At 36.8% G+C, this 13,869-nt stretch overlaps 1 protein-coding gene across 3 annotated transcripts in view; it reads left to right on the forward strand.

The window, feature by feature from the left end:
- RBM25 (RNA binding motif protein 25) overlaps positions 1–13,207 on the forward strand; it is a 35,408-nt gene extending 22,201 nt beyond the window's left edge. For all 3 annotated transcript variants that reach the window (XM_055793897.1, XM_055793898.1, XM_055793899.1), the window contains 10 exons: positions 2,349–2,629; positions 3,547–3,763; positions 4,081–4,170; positions 5,800–5,873; positions 6,593–6,743; positions 7,095–7,419; positions 8,427–8,701; positions 9,152–9,250; positions 10,516–10,563; positions 11,644–13,207. In XM_055793897.1, the coding sequence (XP_055649872.1) occupies positions 2,349–2,629; positions 3,547–3,763; positions 4,081–4,170; positions 5,800–5,873; positions 6,593–6,743; positions 7,095–7,419; positions 8,427–8,701; positions 9,152–9,250; positions 10,516–10,563; positions 11,644–11,736 (1,653 nt within the window). In that variant the 3' untranslated portion in view covers positions 11,737–13,207. The remainder of the gene's footprint in view (positions 1–2,348; positions 2,630–3,546; positions 3,764–4,080; positions 4,171–5,799; positions 5,874–6,592; positions 6,744–7,094; positions 7,420–8,426; positions 8,702–9,151; positions 9,251–10,515; positions 10,564–11,643) is intronic.
- Positions 13,208–13,869: the final 662 nt, after the last annotated feature.

The following is a 13,869-nucleotide window of genomic DNA, read 5'->3' on the forward strand; positions in this document are numbered from 1 at the left end:
TGTGTTCAATTCCAAGCCCCAAGTCATTACTGGAACTAAGATGCAAACAAGTAATACGCTTTTTAAAAAAAACAACCAACAAAACAAACAAAAAACATGCTTCATTGTTTCAGAAGCTGTTGGGCATTTTACTGCCTTTGATCTGTATTATGGGGGGTGGGGTGGTATATTTTGGGTTTCCTAACATTAAAAATCAACTGGAAGTAGTCATTGTGTATATTGGATATGTTTAAAAGGGGCTGTTGAATCTTTAGCAGCTGGCTAGTGAGCACAGTGAACCTTTGCATGTTTTTGGTATGAGTTTATAAAACAATAACCACAGACTGTCAGGGTATCAGCATTGCAGGGGGCGTCCATTTACAGCACGGACGAGTCTGAAGAGAGCTCAAGGTAAAATTTATAATTCTTCTACCTGTTCATTTCTGTTCATTACTTCAATTTATCTGATACCGTTCCCATCCCATTACCCTTTCAGATCCTCTTATTTAGGCTGATAGAAGTCGATGAGGTCAGATTTTTTATTACAAAACAGACCAATTTATTTTTTCAATTGGATTTTAAGAAAGCGGACCTACAAAATGGATTTTAATACACCAAGACTTGTGTGTGTATATTTACACTTGTGTGAATATAGTAATAATAATAAAAAAGGAACCCACTCTCTTGAGAAACCTCACCATGAACAAAGTTTTTGAGAGTGGCAAAAAAGCAGGAGTTCAACCAAAGAAATTTCTATTGGAACATCTAAGATAACCTGTAAGTATCAACCATTTCAGTATGTAAACTTTTCTTTAAAAGTATATGAAATTTGAGGTAAGTTCAATTTTTAAAGTTGACAACCTAGTTTAACATCTGACCGTACTGAGGTTTAACACTGTAAAGCTCCTGTAAAACACAGTCCTGTAGAAATAGATTTTCAGCACAGTGTATATTGTAGAATCTAAGTTTTGTTTTTTCATATCAGTTTTCTACCAATTCCTACCATTTTTAGTCCCTTTTTCCTTTTGTGATTTCAATGTATCCAACATTGGTTTGCCTGTATTGTGCTATCAATGCAGCATATTTTCATTGGATACATTAATCACTAGTGAATTAGCTTTATTTCTGTAATCCTTTGTCGGTTCTCTGGTCCCTGTGCCTCTGGCAGAAGAACACTTACCAGGTAAGATTGCTTTTTAAAGTTGTCTTAAATGCTTTGTTTAAAAGAAAAGAAAAGAAAAAAAAAAAAAAAACAAACCAGAGAAAATGCTGTTTCATTGTTCCAGTTTTTAATTTCATTTCAGTGATGGTAAACGTGGAGCCAAAGGGGATAAACCTGTTTATTCTGCTCAATATTTGTTCAAAAAAGTGGTATTCTGGCATCCATCAGGTTGAAATTTGGTATATTTGGTTGTTATTTGGTATATTTGTGAACCGTGTACTTGCTCTTCCTCCCAGAAACATAGCTTATAGGCAAGGTTAATCCAGTGTTGGCGGTCCATGTCCTAGCACAGCATCTGTAAGTTAACACATAACAATTGCTTCCAAGGATGGATTTATCTATCATTCTTTTGATGTATTTTCTATTGTCTTATAGGAATTCATAGGAACTGTTTATAATTGAAAAAAAAAGTGGCAATTTTGTGCAATTTTGTACAATTTTTAGTAAAACTGTAGCAGGTAACCCTTTAGTTTCTGTGTTTCGAAAGAGCTATTTCCAACCTTTGTTTAACTCTCTCCATCTTGCAGTGGTGGAAATTAAGGATTCCATTCTGCAGAGTCCAGTTCTTACCAATGAACTGTTAGAACTTTTTTAGGGAGGGAAAAGGGGAAAAGTTGCAGCTCTCTTCACTGTTTAACCACATGCACCATGTGTAAGTGGATAAATTTCTTTACCCAAGTTTTCATATAGGACAGTTTTGGTCTGCCAAGACTTTTTGGGAAACTCACTGTCCCTGTAAGCATTCCACTGAAATGTATTTTCCTAGTTGAACATAATTAATTTTATCAGCCAGAAGTTTGCTTGTACCCAAGTGACTTACAGGACCAATGGAATTTGTGGCCCACCTGAATCATGACTGTGTATGCGCAATTTAGTCAGCTTATAATACGAGGCCAGCCCTGCTCTGCTAAGGTTGGAGATTGCTGGTCTGTGTAGATCTATGCTTTTGCACGAAACTTAGTCTTGTGATTGCTGCATTTTGATTTCATACTTATGAGTTCCAAAAAATACCCACCAAACCCTATTTAATGTTTTAAAATCAGTGGCGGTTTTGGTATTTCCATTACCAGCCTTCTGTGTTGCGCCGGGAATATCCAGTTCCTATAACTACAAAATTAACTATGAAAGTTCTCTTGTTGGTTTTTAGAAACTGGAGGAGGAAAAAGGCAAAAAGGAGAAAGAAAGACAGGAAATTGAAAAAGAACGCAGAGAAAGAGAAAGGGAACGGGAGCGTGAACGAGAAAGGAGGGAGCGTGAAAGAGAGAGGGAGCGTGAACGAGAGAAGGAGAAGGAACGGGAGCGTGAACGAGAGCGAGATAGGGATCGTGACCGAACTAAAGACCGAGACAGAGATCGTGAACGAGACAGAGATCGTGACAGAGATCGCGAAAGGAGTTCAGATCGCAACAAAGATCGGAGCAGGTCAAGGTAAATGCACTTGAGTTGCTATTTATTTCGGTTTTTCCTAGTGCTGTTTACGAAGTGTGTGTAGTTCCAGCAGATCAGCTGCTATTCGGAAGCGAATGGTCCTTTTGGACGATCAGAGTAAAAACAGGAAAACAGAATTTTAGAAAATATTGTACTTAGCACAGACTGGAAGAATACTTGATTCCTTCCACAGCACATGAATATAAGGACTGTAAACCAGTATGCTTAAGTCATAGTTGGGTGGTTGCTTACTGCATATTAATCTCAGATGTCTTTATTTTTTTTCATGGGTAGCTTTATTCCTACTTAAGCTGAGACATTGCAGACATAAAAGAACCTCAAGTAGGTTTTACCTTTTCCTTTCTTATGTAGCTGTTTTTTTGGTTAGTTTTTTTCTTTTTTATTCATTTGGTTTTGTTTTGGTGTTTTTTTTAAATAAAAGCAAGGGGATTCCGCTTTCAGTCTTAAACTTTGCCTAATCATGTCAGGCTTTAGATGCTGCTTTTTCCTTTCTCCCTTATAGAAAAAATAGCTATTTTGCTTAAAAGCATCTTGTCAGTAGGGTTCAAGTTGTCTGTAAGCCATGTAAACATGAAAGATTAGGCATAGCCTTTATTTGTGGGGTTTTCAGCTGTCACTTAGTCTGGCAAGAATTGCCATGCACTCATGCTTAGTTTCTGTATCACTATTTAATGGTTAGTGCTCAAACTACTACTTTTAGTAAACGGGGTTTTGTATATATTAAAAGTACTGATTTATGCCCACTGTTATATCAGCTATTAATCTTGTACAATTGCAGAAGTAGAATAATAACTTGCAAGATGCTATAAAGAGTGCATTATGATTTCAAGTTAAATCATTTGATTGAGTGGTGAGGAAGGCTCTGTATGTAACTTTGGACATTTTCCTTCCTTCAGAGAAAAAAGCAGAGACAGGGAAAGAGAGCGGGAACGGGAAAGAGAACGCGAGCGGGAACGGGAAAGAGAACGCGAGCGGGAACGGGAAAGAGAACGCGAGCGGGAACGAGAACGGGAGAAGGATAAGAAGAGAGACCGAGAAGAAGATGAAGAAGATGCATATGAACGCCGAAAACTAGAGAGGAAACTGCGGGAAAAAGAAGCTGCGTATCAAGAGGTAGGTTGGGATTTTTGAGGTTCCTTAAGGAGAAAAAAATTGTTTCTGAGGTATGATGAGTCTTCTACTACAAAATACGTCATTCCGTCTCCCTCTCTTTAGTCCTTTGGCTACGTGGATTGGGGCAGAACATATAAGTCACTGTCAGAACAATTTTGGACTACTTATTCCAGCATTTTAAAGTAGAAGTAAATACTTTGCTTAATTTTAATTTAATGAATTTAATGAAACCAACAATAATACAAACTAACTTCAAAGTAGTACCACTGTTCTTAATATTCTTGAGATTGTAGCATGTGTTTTTTCTTCTGTTGTAGCGTCTTAAAAACTGGGAAATAAGAGAACGGAAGAAAAGCCGAGAATATGAAAAAGAGGCTGAAAGGGAGGAAGAAAGAAGAAGGGAAATGGTAAGGCTTGTAGTTTTACGTGTAATTTCCCCCTCCCATTTAGAATGGAACATTCTGCTGTTATCTTTATGGATAGTGATACAGCTCTTGTTTTGTATAAATGCCATATATGTTTTTATATATATATATATAAAAAGTTAATAGACTTGAAACAGAAAACTTCTGGTGAATGGGAGTACTATTGATAGTCTGGGAAATGAAGGCTAGTGGCTTGGTCTTGTGAAGGCAAAAGAATGAGAAGCAGGCAGCTGCAAAATACTGTGGTTTGATTATCAGTTTTGTAGCAAAACCCACTATGTCATGCACCAGTCTTTTTACTTCCAACCTGAGCATATGCCTGAATCTCCTGTACTATATGATAATAATGTCGTGTATCTAAGCACTTTGTAAATGTCTGTCTTTAGTTCATTAGTTGTGAAATTATCACACTTATCAATGTAACACATGTAAGTTTTGTTTAAAAATACACTTCTGGAAGATAGGTACCTCTGTAATCTCATAGTTTTATACTAAAGCATAAAGAAGTTAATTTGAATTATGGTGGTGCTATTTCACTTCATAGTTCTCCCAGAGAGTAGACATGAGTTAATTCTAAGTAGGAGGTAGATTGGTAATTGCTTCAAAACAAAATGTGCAAAGAGACAAAGGAAAGAAAAAAGGCCTAAGTAGAAAGTTAGAAACACATTATTTTATATGAAATGATGTTTTTCCCCTAAATGATGGGGGGGGGGGGGAGGGGGGGGGGGGGGGTAGCAGGGAATGCATGAGAAAGACTCAAGGATGTTTTTTATTCATGATCCCCCGGGATGCTGGCTATGGATGGCAGTTATAGAGAGCAGCGTTAAATTTTATGCTCAATTAACGGAATAATAATTTATTTCTCAGTGTCATTAGCATAGAAATTACTGTTGGTTTAAAGATACTGCTTAGATACAGGTTAGAATGTCCTAGCTTAAAAAACTTAAAAAAACTGCTTTGCTTTTATTTTGTTTTGTGGGGGGTTTTTTTGTTTTATCAGAGGGGATGAAAAAAGTATCTCCTCTCTGTCCCCCTTGCCTTCTTCAGTTTTAGGCTTGTGTTACTAATCCAAACCATGTGGCTCTGTATTAATGCACAACAGGAGTGTGCTTATCCTAGAAGTAGCCATTAGATTTTTTTTCTGTGCATAACGAAATCTTTCTTTTAAAAAGCACAGCTCTTGAAACAATACAGTACTGGTAACATATTAAACTGGCATGTTAAAATATCCAGTACCAGAATTACGGATTTGAAGAACAGGAGCTTTGATAGTTGTCTTTTGTGATGTTAAAAAAAGAAAAGTAAAGTGTGTGTGTATTTAAAAACCCTTTGAAATGCCAATAATGGAACAGTAGTCTGCAAATTAGAGACATGATCCCAGTGGACCAAATGGATGTACTGTTTGCTATTGAACATATGATAGAAAGTTGATGGAACCCTGGAAGATGATGCTATTCCAAAACCTTTCCATTTTCTGTTTGAAAAACTCTGTATTTTTAGTTTGAAGCATAATCAAGATGAAATTAACTTACTAATAATATTGCCAAATTTTTAAACTGTTGGAAAGAAAAACAGAAATTATTTTATTACTTACGTTTCAATCTCTTGTAGGCAAAAGAAGCCAAACGGTTAAAAGAATTCTTAGAAGATTATGATGATGACAGAGATGATCCAAAATACTACAGGTATGTCTTTGTATTGATTCCTAAAAATAAAATCTTCATTGTTCATTTTAACACAGTTGTGGGGTTTTTGGCAGATGCTTATGGAGTTTATATTTGACTGAGTATGTGGTGATGTAAGGGTTATATAATTACCTAAATTGTTGTGGTGTCATTTAAGTGCCAGAGGGAGAATGGAAACTCCTTGCTGCTGCTTGTTAGTGCTTGGGAGTAGCTGCCCCTTCCTATCACTTAACTTGTGGGTGAGGCAGAGCAGAGGTCAGTGTAATGCCAAAATAAGGTGGTGGGGGCAGGGAGAAGGGATCAAGCATGCCTTTAAAAAATTAGCTACAAGGAAGCTGTAAATTACACGAAGAACAAGCTTGTTAACTCTGTAAAGGATGGGGAAGATTGTTCAACATGGGATTAACTAAAATTTGCGTCAAACTAACTTAGCAGAACTGGTTCTTGTCAAGTGAAAACCCATAAAATAATGCAATTCTTTTTCTAAGAAGATCGGCAGTCACGTTCTCTATGTCTTTTAATGTGGAGTGAATCCTGTATAGTAGGGTTGGGAACTGGTATCTTAGATTTTTCTGTTACAAAAAATAGAGGGCACCAGATGCTCTTAGGAATCTTATTTTCATTTAGTGGGAAATACATCTGTATTAGACTAGTTCTTGTATTATGGTGCAAGGTTCTCATTGTAATGTTCTTTGAAGTAAAAAATGTATCTTTTGTAGGGGTAGTGCTCTTCAGAAGAGGCTACGAGACAGGGAGAAGGAGATGGAAGCAGATGAACGGGATAGGAAGAGGGAAAAGGAAGAATTGGAAGAAATTAGGCAGCGCCTTCTGGCAGAAGGGCACCCAGATCCAGATGCAGAGCTCCAGAGGGTAAGTAGCTGTTGGTCTGACAGGAAAAAAGAGCCCTTGGTATTCTGGTGGTATTGAGCGAAGTTGTATAAAAGAACTGATAGTTAATATTTGCTCTGTTGACTTTTTCTTAAAAAGAAGTCCAGATAATCAGTAAGAACACTGGAAACAAAAAATAACTTTCCATATCTATGTTTGAATGGAGTTTGAAAACAAATGTGGATTAATCAGTATTTCTGATTATAATGGCAGTAGTTGCATGTATTTGCTCTTGAGTAACAGACTTCTTTAGGCAACAGAGGCTCTTTAGAGTCTTTTCAAACAATGCTGTTTTTGAGAAAGCTTCTTTTTTGCTAATTGTTTCAATTGTAGATGGAGCAGGAGGCTGAGCGGCGTAGGCAGCCACAGATAAAACAAGAGCCAGAGTCTGAGGAGGAAGAGGAAGAAAAAGCAGAAAAAGAGGAAAAAAGAGAAGAGCCAGAGGAAGAGGAGGAAGAGCCTGAACAAAAGCCCTGCCTTAAACCAACTTTACGACCCATCAGTTCTGCCCCATCTGTTTCTTCTGCTAGTGGAAATGCAACCCCTAACACACCTGGTGATGAATCTCCCTGTGGCATTATTATCCCTCATGAAAATTCACCTGATCAACAGCAGCCGGAGGAGCATCGGCCCAAAATAGGACTTAGCCTCAAACTGGGCAAGTTTATGTTTTACTTTAATGTTCCATGTGGGATCAGAATGAAAGCAAGCCAAGCTGAGTAGCCACACAGTTTTCCAAATGTATTGTATGTTTTGATGTACTTATATCAAGTTGTTGTTACTCAGATGCTGTGCCTGATTTCTCCTATCCAAAATATATGTTTTATAGATCATTCTGCTTTCAAAACCTGGAGGGGAAAAAGGGAGGGAAGTTTTGGCATCTTCAAGACTTTATTTTTTTAGGAATGATCTGAGTTGGGATTAGTTACTTCTACATGCTTAAGAGATCCCTAAATAGCTCTTTTAAAACTCATTGCTACTTTTCTTGAATGTAAATAGATTTAAGCCCTAGACAGTTCTTATAGTTATTCACAGAGACCCTTTTAAAATAAGGAAACTTAAAATAAGGTTATTTTTTCTTCCTCTTAGAGTAGCACATTGATGACAGTTGTGAATGGAATGTGACTGTAGAGTTCTTTAGTACTTTAGCCATTTCCTGGTGCGTTTAAAAAAATCTTATTCTGAGCAGCAGAACCAAGGATATTTGTATTTCAGAAGGTTTGTGCATTTATTACTGTTTTGATTAAATTATACTGGGGCTGCAGTTTGAGCTTACACTGTGTTAGATCTTGAATGAAGAGAGAGACTGTATGGTATTAGGATAACTGATTAATGCTTTTCCTACAGCTGGATTCATTGCAAACTTTCACTTCTGTGCTCTGCCTCTGCTAAGGTTTGAACTCATGCTATAGTCCTCTGAAAGTGAGGGTGCTGACTGGTTTCAGGGCAGAGAAAGGAGACCCTATTTTTCAAAAACCCTGAATAGACTCTGAGATCTTTACCTCTTTTGCTGTTTTTATAATGGAGTTTGAGAGATTGACGAATGCTAGACATTCACAGACATTTCTATAGCATACAAACCGATATTCCTCAGCAAATGTGTGAAGAGCAAACTAGCTTCAGGTGCAGTTTTATGAATATATTATTCTGTCTTTTGGGTTGTAGGTGCCTGCAATAGTCCTAATCAACCCAATGCTGTAAAAAGGAAGAAGCTTGCTGTGGATAGTGTTTTCAATAAATTTGATGATGAAGACAGTGATGATGTGCCCCGGAAAAGGAAACTTGTCCCCCTGGATTATGGAGAAGAAGATAAAAGCAATATCAAAGGCAGTGTCAACACAGAAGAAAAACGCAAACATATTAAGAGTCTCATTGAGAAGATTCCCACAGCAAAACCAGAGCTCTTTGCTTATCCTCTTGACTGGTCAATTGTGGATTCAGTAAGTTGATTTCTTCTAACCATTCACCAAAAAAGCATCATTTTACCAAACAAACCTTGAAACTGAATAGAAAAACAATGTTTCTGGGACCCCAGTGCAATGGAGCATCATCATCAAATGGAATTGATCTTGAGTACTGTATTTTTTGTCCATATGTAATACTTACTCTGAAGTATGCCTGCTTATTTTCATTTGGTTTCTGCTGAATTGTTGGTACAAATTGTCTAGCCCTTTTATGGAAGGAGGCAGGGAAAAGATCCTGTAAAAACATGTTTGAATGGCTGTCAGAAATACTTGCAGATGCCAAATTACTAAGGGTTATCTCACTGATAGGAAAATGTATCTTCTGCTAAATAGTTGTTTGGGTCTTCTGGCTGCTTATTTTGCAGTATTGTTTCAAGATAGTAAAGTTTATGGAAATCACCATTTTTGTTGGTTTTGTTTTTCCAGACGCTAATGGAACGTCGAATTAGACCATGGATCAACAAGAAAATAATAGAATATATTGGTGAAGAAGAAGCCACGCTAGTTGACTTTGTTTGTTCTAAAGTTAGTATCTTCTACTTCCTTAAGTCTGGGGTTTTCTTCCTGTTTAAGCTGCAGCAATGACTGCAGTATCTGTATTTGAAAGCGGATTGTTCTTAGCCTCTCGGTAATCTAAGATATTAGTCAGCAGGGGCAGTTGGTGTACTTGGAATCAATATATACCTTAATGTTTTACAAGTTAATGCCTTAAATGCTTATGCATGGTATATACATGCCTAGATGCTCTCTGTTATGTCAGATAAACATATGGAACTAGATTGACAAGAGCAGCTGTTTGAACTGGTAAGTTTTATCATTGGATTTCAGAGTTAATATCTCATTGTCCATTAACATTTTTAACTTAAAACCAGGATATGTGTGAATTTGGGGGAAAAAAAAGCCAGTAGCCTGATTTTACATATATACATTTTTGGATGAACTAGATTAACTTCTTAAAAGCTTTTTAGATGATGTTGTGTCTTTAGTATTAAGCAACTAAAGTTTTAGAGTTAGCAGTAGAAGTCATTCTGCTATACCTTTTAGCCATTACATGACTTCTTTGAGCTAAACTCTGCATAGCTTCTTCCATCAAATTACAAACTAAATTCTAATAACTTATCTTTTTAAATCTGTCATAACAATTCTATGGGTTTTCAGCTGTCATGATACTTCTATTCAGAGTGGCTTGTCTCAGTTTTTCTTTTAGGGCTGCTGTATGAGAGGCAAAGCAATAGTTTTGTGGCATAGGTGGTTACTAGAAAGTGAAAAGCAAAAGTTGAATATTTGCCAAGCTTAAATTTCATACAGGTGTGTGAATGTGTATATATATACACCATTTTCTGGTATTGAAAGATAACTTATTGGTTCTGAAAAACAATTTGAAATATTTAACAGGCAGGTGGAAAATTCAATTGTGAGGAGTGATATGGGGAGAGTTTTGCCTTTGTCTTCCATTCAGAATTCCTTGTTGAAGGAAGGGGAGCTTATTCTTACGTTAAGAGAGTTTAATTGGAGATGCAAGAGTAGCCAGAAAATACAGGACCTGTTGAATCCCTGAAGCTTCCTGGAACTTGTCCCTCAGTAACTAGCCATAAACCAGCACTTGCTATGATGGAATCTGATGTAGTTTAATACTAATTTTTGTCCTGGCTAATACTGGGAACTAATGAACAGCAAATACTTTTTGCATGTGTGAAGTGTTCAGAATCTTTGAGAAGTAACTTTCTTGTCCAAAGATGTTAATATGGTTTACTTTAAGTTTTCAGTCTAAACCCAGTTGTTTCTTTCAGGTTATGGCTCACAGTTCGCCACAGAGCATACTGGATGATGTTGCCATGGTAGGTGGAAATGTGTAACCTTTTCATTATACTGAAGCTAATAGTCAATTGTGTGAAATAGTAGGAATCCATAACAAATACTTCGTGTTCATGGAACATGCACAGAAAACTTGGATTAAGTGTGAAAGCTTTTTTGATTAAACAGATCATGCTAGCACAGGCATGAATTTGCAGTTACAGCAGCTAGGTAGAAATTACTGATCCCTGTTCAGAATTTCTCAGTATTCAGAAATGTGGAACAAAGATTCTGTCCCTAACAGTAGAGGTAAGAATTAACAATAACAGAACTGTATCAGAAATACAGTCTTTATTCCTTCTCATTCTTGTAAGTAGATTTTTTTTATTATTAGTGGTTTAGTGGGTTTATTCCTAGTTAAAGAGCAAAAGGTGATTTTTCTCTAGAAGAGTGAAAGCGCTTTTTTGCCTGGTGTTGGGAGTAGAGAAACTTTATGAAATAATGCTACTCTTTCACCATGTTTTCATACACTGAAAGGTGAATAAAACCTAATTGTTCACTCTCTTCCAGTAAGGGAACTTGGAGGCAAAGTGGGAGCCAGATTCATAGTAGAAGCTAGTAGGTGACCTGGGGAACTTCCTGAGTGAGAGATGTTGTGCATGCTAATTAAATTTGCATGGATTCAAGAAAAGCCTGGGTAGTAGGTTCAAGGAAGAGAAATTCGTTGAGAGATGACTTAATAAATATCCAAGGCAGTTCCAAGCTGAAAATAAGCAGAGACTAGGAAAGAATTAAGGGAAAATGCCACATGTATATGTCCTGTTCTTCCTTTTTTTCCCCAAGTCTGCCATTTCTCTGCCTCTTCCCAAGCCACTTCTGGAGATGAGGATACTGATACTTTTAGTGCTCAACAGCTACATTGTACAAGGATGTAATTAGAGCCTGGTCGAGTCAGGTGGTAAATGCAAAACACCAGTTCACTCAAGTTTTATCCAGTGCCTCCCTCAAGGGCTTAACTTGGATTACACTTCCTCCACTTTGTAGTTCTGATGTGTCTAGAGTTACTCTGTGTAACTGGAATGCCTAACCTAAAAAATAATCTATAAAATATGTGTTTCCTACAGGTACTAGATGAAGAAGCTGAAGTTTTCATAGTCAAAATGTGGAGGTTGTTGATATACGAGACAGAAGCAAAGAAGATTGGTCTAGTGAAATAAAGCACTCTCCTTGCTTCTAGGGTTCCATTTCAATTTTGGGCCTTTTTTTTTTTTCCCCATCATTCAAATAATTTGAATTTTCTCTGTTCTCAGAGACTTGAGACCTGTATTTTTTTTATGTAGAAAATGTGAAAATTTTTTTGTCCTCTGGTCTGAGGCCCCCTTTACCCTTCTCAGTTAGTTATCAGAATCCTGCGTTGGTTCTCTTTATAATTCACAAGGTACAATTACCGGTATGTTTTATAAGCTGCAGCTACTGTACATGCTCTCTGGTAATTTTGTTCTGTTACTCTGATTCTTGTAAATATTGAGGAGAAAAAGCCCCTATTTTGCAAAACATTTGCACTTAATGTGGAACTATATCAATTACAGATGAAGACAAATAATTCTACTGCAAATTTATTAGTGCTTTTTTCTTTTTTGCATATTTTCCCTCTTATTTAATGAATGATCAGAATACAGTTTAAAAATAAGTGGCTTGAGCTGCTTTCACAGAACAGGTCTGTGTGTTCACTTGGTCCCCTCGTCTGACTCTGGAAAAGGAGTTCCCTCAGCCTTTTCATTCTCATGTGAACCAGCAGTAGTCTTGGTACTTTGTTGCCCATTTAGAATTACTAATGAAGCTGGGAAATTAATCACGTGCAGATGCTCTGCTTGTTTCCTAGAAAGAAGCAAATTGCAGGAAGTTTTTTATTCTTTGCTCAGTTAAAACAAGAGCAGGACTTCAACAAGTGTTATTTAAGGATTTTTTTTTTTTTTAAACCTAGGATATCTTCTCAGTTTCATAAGTAGCCCTTCCCTATTATCCCTTCTGTCCAGAAAATATTCAGATGGATTTTTTGTTTTAAAGAAATTTTTTAAACCATTTTTTTAGTATTTAAAAAAAAATAAAAATAAACTGTTTGGATGTAACTCGACCATAGCAGTTGACAAAAACTAAACCGTAAGTTTTCAAACAAAGCTGAAGTCTTGTTTTTATCCATACTGTTAAACTAGCTTTGACTTCTGTTTTCTACTGTAAGCAGTCTGTTGTCCACAAAAAGAGGGTGTTATTTTCCTGCCTTGTTTGTATGGGTTTTTATAAATAGGCTGATACGGTATAAATGCTGAGATGTACTGTAAACTGCATTTTTTATCTCATACCTGGGTAAGAAGACAAATCAAAAATGTGCTACAAGCTGTCTTGATTGCAGGAGGACTGTGTTCCAGGGAGCAAACTGTCTCAAAAACATTTTTAATTTTTAAACACAGCTCTTAATAGCAAACAAATTAAGTAAAGGTGTTCCAGTATCTCTATATTGTATTTAACTGAAGGATACAGGCTGACCTGTTCAGAAAACGTAACTGTGACCTCGAGTTACTAGTTCTTTGTATCTGGAGAGGACGCTTGAAAACACTGTTCTTAACAAATGGGATCCTGTAAAGGTTCCACCATGTAAATATTTCAGATATTAAAAATGTATATATTTGATTTAAGGGCTGACATTCTTTTGGAGTCTTGTGGAGCATGCAATTGTATTTAACACTGCTTTCTGAATCAGCAAGTGTTCCCAAATAGGGGGGTGGTTTTTTTTTTAAACTATCTCCTGCTTTGTCGGGTGACTGGAAGCCTGCGAATTCAGATGTGATCCCTGAACGGATGCAGATATGTTCTTTCTCATCCCTGTAATACTATACACAACAAAATGTGCTTTTTTAACTTGAAGTGTAATGCTCAGATGTTACTTTTGTGATGTGCTTGAGTTTGCGTGAGAATGTTTTGGTTTGCATACGTACATGCTGCAACCTTCCTCTCCTTTTTTTTGCAACCTTCCTCTCTCTTTTTTTTTTCTTTCTGCAGCTTGATGTTACCCTAAGAATGTTACGTAAGAAATCACTTCCCCATTGTCCCCACAGTCTTGCATTAGCATTTACAAAAAAACCTCCAAATTCCAAATAAATTAAAAAATTGCCCTTTGTAGTAAATACAGAGAAGAGGGAGAGTGAACTTCATGAGTGCTTTTTGTCCTGCTAATACAGCATTCTGTCTCCATCATTAGTCGTAGTTAAACAAGCCAAACATGACAGATGCATTGTAATGCCACTGTGTGACAGATTGCATAATGTCCTTGTTGAGATTCTTCAGTGAAAGCT

Source organism: Falco peregrinus, chromosome 1, assembly GCF_023634155.1.
Source record: "Falco peregrinus isolate bFalPer1 chromosome 1, bFalPer1.pri, whole genome shotgun sequence".
NCBI classification, from domain to species: domain Eukaryota; kingdom Metazoa; phylum Chordata; class Aves; order Falconiformes; family Falconidae; genus Falco; species Falco peregrinus.